Source organism: Sander lucioperca, chromosome 2 (genome assembly GCF_008315115.2).
Source record: "Sander lucioperca isolate FBNREF2018 chromosome 2, SLUC_FBN_1.2, whole genome shotgun sequence".
NCBI lineage: Eukaryota > Metazoa > Chordata > Actinopteri > Perciformes > Percidae > Sander > Sander lucioperca.
In genome coordinates, this window is record NC_050174.1 from 38413749 (window position 1) to 38425918 (window position 12170).

At 41.5% G+C, this 12170-nt stretch overlaps 1 protein-coding gene across 2 annotated transcripts; it reads left to right on the forward strand.

Annotated features, from left to right (window-relative positions):
* Positions 1–2605: 2605 nt before the first annotated feature.
* LOC116054155 (CD5 antigen-like) lies at positions 2606–12157 on the forward strand. 2 transcript variants are annotated; one of them, XM_035997162.1, is made up of 10 exons: positions 2606–2671; positions 6259–6291; positions 6385–6675; positions 7021–7335; positions 7429–7713; positions 9826–10140; positions 10234–10518; positions 10651–10980; positions 11200–11282; positions 11400–12157. In XM_035997162.1, the coding sequence occupies exons 1-10, from the start codon at positions 2629–2631 to the stop codon at positions 11502–11504; spliced, it is 2085 nt and encodes a 694-aa protein (XP_035853055.1). In that variant the 5' UTR covers positions 2606–2628; the 3' UTR covers positions 11505–12157. The 2 variants fall into 2 exon arrangements, with proteins under 2 accessions (XP_035853055.1, XP_031161380.1); XM_031305520.2 differs by lacking the exons at positions 6385–6675; positions 7021–7335 and having other exon boundaries at positions 2616–2671.
* Positions 12158–12170: the final 13 nt, after the last annotated feature.

Here is a 12170-nt window from a genome sequence, read left to right on the forward strand (position 1 = left end):
TCACACACACTACAAATGAGTGAGCACATCAGTTCAAATCAAATCAAATCAAGCTTTATTTGTCATTGCCTTAATACAGTGTATTAAAACAACGAAATTCAAGGTGCCGCTCCAGATCAGTGCTTTTAAAAAGATAAATAATTAATAATATATGTAACAAACAAATACCCCCCATCCCCTACATACATTTCACTCTCTCAATTAATTACATAAATATATATGTACAGACAATCACGCCACGATTATACCAACAACAAAAAGAAGACTCAGGTATTTGTATCCTAGATCACACAGGGGTAATAGCTCAGTCAAAGCATTTACAACCTGATGTACCCTTCTGCAACATCTTCAACCTACTTTTGAAAACATTTAAAGAGACCAGCTCCACTAGACCAAGATCAGTGTGCAGCAGCAAATTCCAAGTCCCAGGAGCAGCATACATAGAAGCCTTTCTTTTGCATTTCAAGACGGACATTGAGGACAGAGAGATAGAGTAAGTCTTGCGAATATGTCACAGAGTGGAGACAGGAGCCTCCAGCATTTTTCAGATGGATAAATGTACATAGATATGAAGGAAGCAAGAATTGCCTTACAAATAAGGCAAGGCCGGTGATTAAGTTTCCAGATTGACAAAGCCGGCCGACCAGCACCAGCACACAGGGAGCAATGGTGAGATAGATAGAATAGAACATCTTTGGGATGTGGTGGAACGGGAGCTTCGTGCCCTGGATGTGCATCCCACAAATCTCCATCAACTGCAAGATGCTATCCTATCAATATGGGCCAACATTTCTAAAGAATGCTTCCAGCACCTTGTTGAATCAATGCCACGAAGAATTAAGGCAGTTCTGAAGGCGAAAGGGGGTCAAACACGGTATTAGTAGGGTGTTCCTAATAATCCTTTAGGTGAGTGTAGCTTCAAGCTCAAAGTCACATCTTTAAATGTGTTATTTTGGCTGACCATCAGTACAAAAATATTTAATTTAAAATGAGATAAAACAGAAAAAAGCAAATCCTCACATTTCAGAAGCTGAAATTAGCGAACTTTTGACACTTTTGCTAGAAAGTAATTTTAGTAGTTATTTACTTTTCTGTTAATAAAGATACTAATAGAAAGATCAGTGAATTCTACTTTACTCTTTTAAAACCCTATTTTTTATTTTATACTGTGTCTGCCTCTTAGGTCTTATGTAAAGTTCATTGAATTGTTGTAGAAAGGTAAAATTCTCTTACCTAATCCTTTCAGTTTTTATTTATCAGATTAACTGAATAATCGAGAAAATATGCAAATAAATAAAAAGTAAAAAAAAAAAAAATACAACATCATTGGCTAATTTCTTTATATTATATGAGCTTCAACTGAAACTTTTGGGTTTGGGACTATTGGGCGGACATAAGAAGACATTTAAAGACGTCCCCTTGGACTCTGACAAACTGTGCTGCACAGTGTTCACTGTTTACGATGTTTTATAGACTCAATTCATTAATAAATTAATCAACAATTAATATGATCATTAGCTGCAGCTCTGAATGACTCTCTGCTGATGTTTACACATCTACCGGAAATAATGAAAAGACACTGACAGCGTTGATCTGATAATAACATCTCAGCCTGCCCTGGTTGTCATGAAAACAGGAACCACAGTCCTTTAATCTGTAATCTGTCAGCAGCTTCATTCCAAAAAAATGAATAAAATGCAGTTCAGAACTTCAGTCCACTGAGAGTAAATATCATTGAAATCACATTTGCACACTACAAAAGAAAACATATTTATAAATAATATGAAATTAAGTTAACTGTTCGACTGTACTGCTCCGTGTCTTGCTCATGTGCAGGAGAGGTGGTGGGGCCTTTTGCATGTCTATTCCCAGGGGCCCATTGTCTCTTAATCCACCCATGTTTACAGTGGGTGGCCAGGGATACAGCTCTAATCTTAGAAGGCATGTTAACGGTTAGCAAAACACAGATTTCTCGAAATCATTTTTTAAATAAAATGCATTCCGTACATTCACGCTGGGGCCTAAGCCTGAGGGATCTAGGGGCCCAAGCCCGAGGGAGCTAGGGGCCCAAGCCCGAGGGAGCTAGGGGCGACGCATGTAAATGCTGATAGAAAATGTGATGCAACAATCAAAAGCCACAACTTTCTCTTAATTAATGACTGCAAAAGTGCTGGTTGATTTGAAGTTTTAGCAAAAAATATATTGGAATGCAGCATTTCATACAGTCGATTTTGGATTAAAAGAATGAATTGCAGCTCAATGCTCCCGATTAAACTGATGGATATTTCCTTGAAAACACAGGTAAATTCTACATCCAGGTAACGCTTAGGCAACACTGACGCCAAACAATTATTTTAAGCCATTTTCTCTTACAGTCCCCTTACCGTCACATGCTATAGTGTAACTAACCTACATGCTTGTCATCATCAAAATATCAGATGGTCATATTGGTTCATAGAAGATAATGAACAGCCCCATCTCGTTGTCTGATGTGACCATCAGACATGTTCCAGTAAAGCTCCACCTCTTCCTGTATGCAGATATACACTAAAGACTGCAAATGTGAATACCAGAGAGCAGACAGACAGACAGACAGACAGACAGACAGACAGACAGACAGGCCTGGACATGGATTACCTGTTGGTGCTGTTTCTATTGCTGTGGAGCTCAGGTAGGACTCTGCTTTAACGATGATGTGTTTTTTTTTTTTCAAATATATGTTTTGTCTTTAAATCAGAGAACAAAGTTCTCTCTCTCTCTCTCTCTCTCTCTCTCTCTCACACACACACACACACACACACACACACCCCCACACACACACACACACCAATTGCCTAGATTGTCAAATCTAGTTTTTTATTTACTTAATTACTTTATGTCATTTTTTTCTTTTTTTTGACCTCCAATCAGTGTATTTATAATTAGCAATTATCGTTCGTGTACGAGCCACAGCGGCCAGGACTGATATGCAACTAAAAGCAGTACAAACAGATTAGATTGACAGCTTTTACACCAGCCAAAATGAACCATACTAACCGGCCATTTTAACCTAACCAAAAAGTTTAGGTGTGAAAACACCCAAAATATCATCTTCAATGGACCTATTTAATAAAGAGACTCAAAACAATTGAAAATGGACATTGTAAAATCGTACATTTTAAAGTTAAAATCCTTCAGATTTTCATCAAATCAAACCAAGTTTTTGAATCTATTTCTAAGCAATTGTTATTTCTGCTTTATCCAATCAGTAGTCGTTTTGCATTTTTTTATGGTAGTTTTGTGTCCCTTTGTCATCATTTTGTGTCTCTTTTAGTCATTTTGCATCTAGAGTTTTTGTGTCGCTTGCATCTTATTGTAGTAGTTTGTAGTCATTTGGGTCTTTGAAGTTGTTTTGAGTCTCATTGTGATTGTTATGTCTCTGCAATTCTTTGCATCTCTAGTCGTTTGTGACTCATTTGCCTCATTTGTGGACTCATGGCAGTGTGCCACTGCATAACGAAACACTGATGTATTAAACTGCCAATTAAATTAATTTACTTATTAATCGAAGGTGCCCCAGCGCAGTTCCCAGGATGGTTCTGGCTCACTTTAACTCCTGGTTGAATGATTGAGAATGTGACTCAGTCCTCTCAGTGATGCGTGGTTCCGTTGCACCCATTCAGCCTGTCATGAGAGCCAGTCCAAAATATGCGTTAATCAACCACCTGAATCGGGCTGAGAACAGAGACGACTTAGCCGCCGATGTGAGTGAGTGAGTGTGTGTGTGCTTAAAGTGCTCATATTATGCTTTTTCCCTTTCCTTTATTGTGTTATTATCTTTTTTGTGCATGTAATCGGTTTACAAAGTGAAAAAGCCCAAAGTCCTCCCCAAAGGGACTTACCATCTCCAACAGAAAACACTGTTCACAAACTGCTCCAAACAGCTCTATTGTAGTCCAGCCTTTACTTCAGAGACAAACGTGCGTCACTTTGTAACACATGTTATAATGCTCGCCTAGCTGCTAGCGTGGCACGCCCTCATACTCTGCTTCTGACTGGCTAGTAGTCCTTACCTAGCTGCTGCGCCTGGGCGACTCCTAACAAAGATGGAACAGAAGTGAGAGGTCTCACTCTGTAGCTAAAACAGAGAGCTCAACACACAGGCTGAAAAAAGGAGCTGCAGCAATGTGCAGTACAACAAAAATATGGTGTTTTTTGAAAATTAAACCATGTAAACCTATCCTGATGTTACCTCTAAATACAATTATGAACCTGAAAATGAGCAGAATATGAACACTTTAAGAGAAAGAGAGAGAGACTGAACAAACCGGCTTAGTGGCTTAACGGTAAAAGTAATGTTAAAGATTTAATCAGCGGGGGTATTTTGCCAGCAGTAATGTTATTAGTGATATAAGTTAGTACACTTACACTACCGGACCCAGTGTGAGTGTGAGTGAGACGGAGGAAGAGAGGCTTTGCGCGGTCAGGCTCAAAGATGACATTATCTTCTGCCCTTTTCTTAGAAGTGCTGAATTTACCGCTCAACTTAGTATGACATAGTGTCTTGCTTTTGTTTGATATGTAGTGTCAGCAAAATATTGTTAGTGTATTGTGAGATGTTTCATTGAGTTTCCTCTTAGCAAAATGATCTGAATAAAGTCCCTTCACGCATTTGTGGTGATTCCGATGCAGTTATAATGGAATCAGGGAATTCAAGTCAAGTCATTGACTTACATAGGCATCACTTCCGTGGCCCATCACGGAATTTTCGGCAGGTCTGTGAAACTGCCACAGATTTTGAGTTAAGGGGCCGTGTCACTGCCCGATGTGAGTCGAGTGCAGATGTGAGTCGCGCATGCTCAGATTTAAACTGTTTACGGCATAACGTGTCATACTGAAATTTGTGAAATCTATAAAATAATAAACGTTTCTCTTTACATACAATAACAGAAGATGGTAATCATTTCAAAAACGTTGTAGCTATCTATGACTGTTTGGTTGCTAACGTTAGCTCAAAATGCCATTCAAGTGACAGCCTTTGTTGTGTTTGATTGCTAACTTTTAGCTAGCAGTCATTTCAAAAACGTTTTGGCTATCTATGACTGTTTGATTGCTAACGTTAGCTCAAAACGCCATTAAGTGACAGCCTTTATTGTGTTTGATTGCTAACTTGTAGCCAGCAGGAGCAGTCATTTCAAAAACGTTTTAGCTATCTATGATTGTTTGATTGCTAACGTTAGCTCATAGACTGTGCGTTAGCTCAAAAAGCCGTTAGCATCTTGTAGGCTACTTGTCGCAAAGTGACGCATGCGCGACTCACATCTACACTCGACTCACATCGGGCAGTGACAGGCCGTGTTCATTTCACGGAATTCTGTGACACCAGGTTGCTGCCGTTGTCAATATGTGCGTCAATAAAAGTGTGTTCACACTAGTTCCAATTAGGGAGCCTGTGTTTTTTTTACCCTTGGCTACAGTAGGTAGCACGCATTAGCTCAGAGAGCTAATCTGGCCTGTTTAGATTAGATTCAACTTTATTGTCATTGTGCAGAGTACAAGTACAAAGACAACGAAATGCAGTTTGTGTCCAACCAGAAGTGCAAAAAGAGCAGAAAAGTGCAATGTGATATTCAAGTATAGACAGGACAAGAAATATAGTGCAGTGTAGACAGTAGCGTACAGTTGGTTTACAGAAAGTGGGTTAGAGTAATATAAATTAAATATAAATGTGTGCAGTGTATTAGCACTTACCTTATAAGAGCGGAATAAATATGGCTATGTAATATGAACAATGTATGAACAACATGTACATGCACAGTATGTGCAATGTAGCAGCAGTAACATTATAATAGTAGTAAAAATGCAGTGTATTATTATAAGAAAGACAATAAAATATGGATATTCAGTATGAACCATATAGACAGATATGTACAGTATGTACAGCTATGTGCAGTGTGTTAACTCTACCATTGTAGTGCAGAAACAGTAACATTATAAGAGTAGTGAGAATAAGTGTATGTGCAGGATGAATAGTATGAAGAGCAGTAGAATACAGCTATGTATAAGTGTAGTTACAGTATGTACATTTGTAAATAAATAACTTACTTACTTTACTTTATTACGTGAGCGTCTTTGTCACCCTGAACTTCCAATCTGTGCTATGTGTGACGTCTTTCGCTTATGCAGGTTACCTCGTTCATAGACATACACCCGGAAGGACTCAGTCACAGAGATTCCTGCCTTTATAGTATGACGTTTACTTTCTGATTGTCTCCACAGGACTCCCGGCTGAAGAAAAACACAACTCAAAAGGTAAATAGAGAATGAAAAGAATAATAAAGGAATCATTCAAGCATTCTTAATTCATTTCACTTATTTCACTGATTACTTTCTTGTTTTGTCCAGAGTCTGTCAGGTTGGTGGGAGGAGACAGTCGTTGTGCAGGAACACTCGAGGTGAAACATCGGGGAGACTGGAGACCAGTGGGTGACATTTTCTATGAGTGGACCCTGAAGGAAGCAGCTGTTGCCTGTTCACAGCTGGACTGTGGCGCTCCTGTTTCTGTAGGACATACAATTAAATCCTCAGACATATCTGTGTGGTGGATCAGGCCTGACTGTGTTCAGCCTGGATCTGCTTTGAGGGATTGTGCAAAATCAGATTCCTCTACCGCCATCCTGTTTCTCAGATGCTCAGGTAAGCCCATCAATGATATCAATTATGACATAACCTATGACAGTTTTGTACCCCAGGTTGACACACATCCAGCAGCCGTGACAGAGTCTGATGAGCTGTTGCCTTAGTAAATCAGATGTGTTATTGTTTGAAAACATGTTGAAGGTACTCAAAAATGGACAATTGGTGTATTAAATAGTAACCTTGCTGCAGTCTGTGCTGTTATAAAGATGTCTTCTGTTGTTAATGATGAACTTATGTTGGAATTGAATCACTGAATTGTTGTTTCACATTCACAACAGTGTTTTATTTTGTGTCCGGTGTCTGTTATCTCTCTCTCTATTTTATCTTCTATCATCTCTCCAGACTCTGTCAGGCTGGTAGATGGGATCAGTCTGTGTTCTGGCAGACTGGAGGTGAAGACGAACCAGTCTAACCAGAGGTGGTCCTCAGTGTGTGAAGCTGACTTTGACCTGCAGGATGCATATGTGGTCTGTAGGGAGATTGGCTGTGGGGCTCCTTCAGTCCTCCAGGGGGTGCTCTATGGACAAGTGGAGGCTCCATGGTGGACCAAAGAGTTCCACTGTGGAGGCAACGAGTCTGCTCTCCTGGACTGTAGAAGCTCAGGCTCAGATAGAAACACCTGCAGACCAGTCAAAGCTGTTGAACTCACCTGCTCAGGTAGAAGAGGAGCTGCAGCTTTGATATGGGTGATTTCTGTTCCAATGAAACTCACTTTATTCTTTTACTGATGACTCTTTTGTTTCTGTTCAGAGTCTGTCAGGTTGGTGGGAGGAGACAGTCGCTGTGCAGGAACACTGGAGGTGAAACATCGAGGAGAGTGGGGACCAGTGAGTGACTCTGACTGGACCCTGAAGGAAGCAGCTGTTGCCTGTTCACAGCTGGACTGTGGCTCTGCTGTTTCTGTAGGACAGAGAGAGGTGTCCTCAGACAGACCTGTGTGGAGGATCAAGTCTGACTGTGTTCAGTCTGGATCTGCTCTGAGGGAGTGTGCTATATCATGGTACTCTTCCTCCATCCTGAATCTGACCTGCTCAGGTAAGCCCATTAGTGACATCTTGACAATATTGTACCCTCTTCAGCAGCCATGACGGTGTCTGATGAGCTTCTGCCTCAGTAAATCAGGTGGTAAATGCACCAAGATCTGTGAAACATAAAAGTCTGCTGGTTCAGGAGTCCAATGGGCCAAACACCAACCAGCCTGAAATGACTCCTTCTTCCGCTTGACTGCTTTCTGAACCGCTGGTTTCCACCAGCAGGTTCTTTGGTGCCTGTTATGGTGGTAACCAATGACCTACTGGCCACAACTTTGAGCAGCTCAGCTCAGCGGGGGCTGGTCTGTATCTCCACACCCACGTAGCATCCTAACCCTGGGAATCTCCTTAAAGGAGTCCTATTTTACTTTTCCTTATTGTCGGTCATATATATAATGTTACAATGTTGGATGTTCATATAAAATTTGGCCAAAGCTTCAAATAATGAGGTAAGTGTATGTAAAAGTTATCCCTATGAGAAAAAAAACTCCGATTTCAGATTGTTCGAAGACTCCACTTCACTTCCAATTGTTTTTTCTACTCTCGGCGATGTCAATCTGTGCCAGATTTCTTTATGTGGTCATCTGTTCTAGGCACACTACTGCAGGGTTTACATTTCCTACACTGCTACATGTAGCGACATGCTAACACCAGAGAAAGCTATAATTATGGTTGCTGTTGTTGTTCATTTCAGCCCAATTTTGGATCACATTCCTGCTGGAACATGTTCAATTGTGTAGTATTTGGTTTAGAAGCCTTTATATGTAATTTTTCAAAGTTGAAAGTGTCACTATATCCCATACAGTCAGTCCCCAATGTGGAGACCTGGAAAGGCTGAGAGTAGATTAGTCAGGCTTTTTTGGGAGGGGGGCTTTAAAAGATAGGCGCTACAACAGAGTGTCTCAGACAGAGGGTTAAGGCCAGCCACACACTGCCTGCGTGGCGTGAGTGTGGCATTTCTGTTGCGTGGCGGCTGCGTGGATTTTTCTCTTTTCACACCAGAAACGTGTCTGACGTGGCGCTGCTGCTGCTAGCCTTGTCTGTACACATGTATGTTTCCCATTGATTTACTGCACTCAAGCAATAGTATACTTCATGTTAAACATAAATATAGACTGATTTGATTACAGCAAAGACAACGTCGGCAGTATTGACGTTAAAATAGGCTACCGAATATTTCGTTCTGTATTGACAGGTGCAATATTTGAAAATCAATAATTATTTATTTTTTTAAATTACATTTATATCTGCATTTATGTCAAAACCTAGAGACTTTCAAACATCAAAATGTCATTTATTAATATGTATTTGTGTCAAGATGACATATAAACATCTTCTCGTATTCTATTTTGCCTGGAAACGCTTCCAACACGCTTGCGTGTCTCGTGAAAAATAGGCGTCAGTCCTATTTCTAGCATGCACGCGTTTTCAGCGCAGCTCAAGCTGCGCCTGAGACGTGCGTGTCACGCAGGCAGTGTGCAAGCTCTAACCTGTTACCATGGGAGCTGAAATAAAAACTGACACGCCACGCAGCCAATGTGAAGTCGGCCTAATACAGGTGCAGCAGCCATGGGCAGTTAGAGAAAAATAAAATGTTTTTTGAACATTAAAGCATGTAAACATGTTCTAGTAGAATCACAAACTACAAGTAGTACACCTGAAAATGAGCACAATAGGGCCCCTTTTAAAAGGACAGAGTCCAGCCCCTATCCCTTTTAGATATTAGGGATCATTTTCTAAACAGATTTTTATTCTGGGTTACAAATCTTCTCAGAAAAATAAGAAGGAATGAAAACCTTTCAACTTCTGTGTGGAGAGCAAACATTGTGGAGTACCTAAACAGAAAAACAGAATAGAGAAATCTGCAGATGATGTTGTGTTGAAAACACTACTGTTACAGTAGTAAACAGTAAAATAGCAGTACATGTGACAGTAACCTTGCTGCAGTCTGCGGTGTTATAAAGATGTCTTCTGTTGTTAATGATGAACTTATGTTGGAATTGTGCTGAGTCCAGTTTGAATCACTGAATTGTTGTTTCACATTCACAACAGTGTTTTATTTTGTGTCCGGTGTCTGTTATCTCTCTCTCTATTTTATCTTCTATCATCTCTCCAGACTCTGTCAGGCTGGTAGATGGGATCAGTCTGTGTTCTGGCAGACTGGAGGTGAAGACGAACCAGTCTAACCAGAGGTGGTCCTCAGTGTGTGAAGCTGACTTTGATCTGCAGGATGCATATGTGGTCTGTAGGGAGATTGGCTGTGGGGCTCCTTCAGTCCTCCAGGGGGTGCTCTATGGACAAGTGGAGGCTCCATGGTGGACCAAAGAGTTCCACTGTGGAGGCAACGAGTCTGCTCTCCTGGACTGTAGAAGCTCAGGCTCAGATAATAACGCCTGCAGACCGGTCAAAGCTGTTGAACTCACCTGCTCAGGTAGAAGAGGAGCTGCAGCTTTGATTTGGGTGATTTCTGTTCTAATGAAACTCACTTTATTCTTTTACTGATGACTCTTTTGTTTCTGTTCAGAGCCTGTCAGGTTGGTGGGAGGAGACAGTCGCTGTGCAGGAACACTGGAGGTGAAACATCGGGGAGAGTGGATACCAGCGAGACACTCTGACTGGACCCTGAAGGAAGCAGCTGTTGCCTGTTCACAGCTGGACTGTGGCTCTGCTGTTTCTGTAGGACAGAGAGAGGTGTCCTCAGACAGACCTGTGTGGAGGATCAAGTCTGACTGTGTTCAGTCTGGATCTGCTCTGAGGGAGTGTGCTATATCATGGCACTCTTCCTCCATCCTGAATCTGACCTGCTCAGGTAAGCCCATCAGTGACATATATATGACATCATGTCATGATGTATTCAAACCCATGATATCACATCCTTTTTCAGGGGCTATTTTGTTGAACGGAGGCTGAATGTAACATTTCATCATCTCTGTATATACAGACCTGCTGCTTCAGCCCAACATCTCTGTGTCCTCCTCCATGGAAGGGGTCTCCGCGGCCCAGCAGGAAGAGTTTCAGGTGTCCAAGGGCTCCGACTTTACCATCAGCTGCTCCATCCAGCCCCAGTACCCACGAGGCTCCTTCCAGCTCACCTTCACCTCCTCCAACTCAGCACACAACTACACCCAGTCAGCTGTCAATCACTCTGCCCATTTCCTGTTTTCTGCTGCAAAGCCCGCCCACCAAGGAAGCTACAGCTGTGTTTATCACATCTATGTTTTTTCTCATAACTTCTCCTCTGAGAGTCGTCTGCTCTTTCTCACTGTCTTAGGTGAGCTGACTGTTTACAGGTTTGGTAAAGATGATTGGTTCAAACTGAGTAAAAATGATCAATTGACAATAGCGTCAATGCATGTTGTTGTTTCTGCAATTACATTGCGACGACTCGCGTCATTGTTCCAGATTTCGGCTCACTACAGTTTGTTTATTTGGAGCTGTTAGACTCATGATGTTTTGTGATGTGATGACTGTCCATGATGTGTTTCATCAGATCCGACACCTTTTATCATCAGAGTGGTCGTTCTGCTGCTGACTCTGCTGTTAGTGAACGCTGCCCTTTACTTCTACTGTAAGGTACTGACACTTGTCTGTTGTTTAGACTACTGACTGAAATTAAGTACTCATTGTTTATTAAACTGAAGAGAGGAGTGATGCAGGAAGTCACATTTTTGTGCTGTCATGTCTCTCCAGGCCAGCAGTGGGAAGATGTCGGGCAGACAGGAGAACATTAAGCTGGATGATTATAACCTGGGTGTTTCTGAAGCTAAAGACGAAGAAGCTCAGGGAGCAGCGTAGCACCTCATTTTATACCATAAACTGAAAAAATAATGGACTTAGCATTGGTGGATTCACCCTTTGGTTTGTGGACTGCCATTCTGAAGCCGGGAGTTTGCATTTTGGCCGTCGCCATCTTGGTATTTTGGAGCCAGAAGTGACCATATTTAGACAAAAGGAAGGAGCTGGGGAGGATGACGCGATTAAGCCAGCGTCTCTATGGTATCAATGGCGCTGCGCTTATTGTAGCTAAATGCTTAAGAGGGAAATGACACGAGTCATCCAGCTGAGTTTTACTGGCAGTTAAACGCGGAGCTCCGTGTACTGGTGCCGTTCGTCAGCATGTACGGCAGTACACAGAGCTGGTTGAAAATCGTCAGACTTTCTATTAAGTAATAAGCTAATGCTAGCGCTAGCTTTTTTGGCAGAACGCTAAAAAAGACATTTTAAGCAGACCAAACTTCCAATTAACTTTGATGAAGTGAAAACACACAGTGAGAGGGTCATGTAAGGGCATTGGCACAAACATGGGCAATACCCAAAAACAACTGCTCGTTGGACAATTCACGCCTCGCCGTCGACCATTACTACCTGACAATGGACACCTCGTCAGGCATTACCCCCTTACATATTGTACATCTCATAAGGAATGTGTTAATAAACCTTAAAATGTCTGTTTTTTTTCTA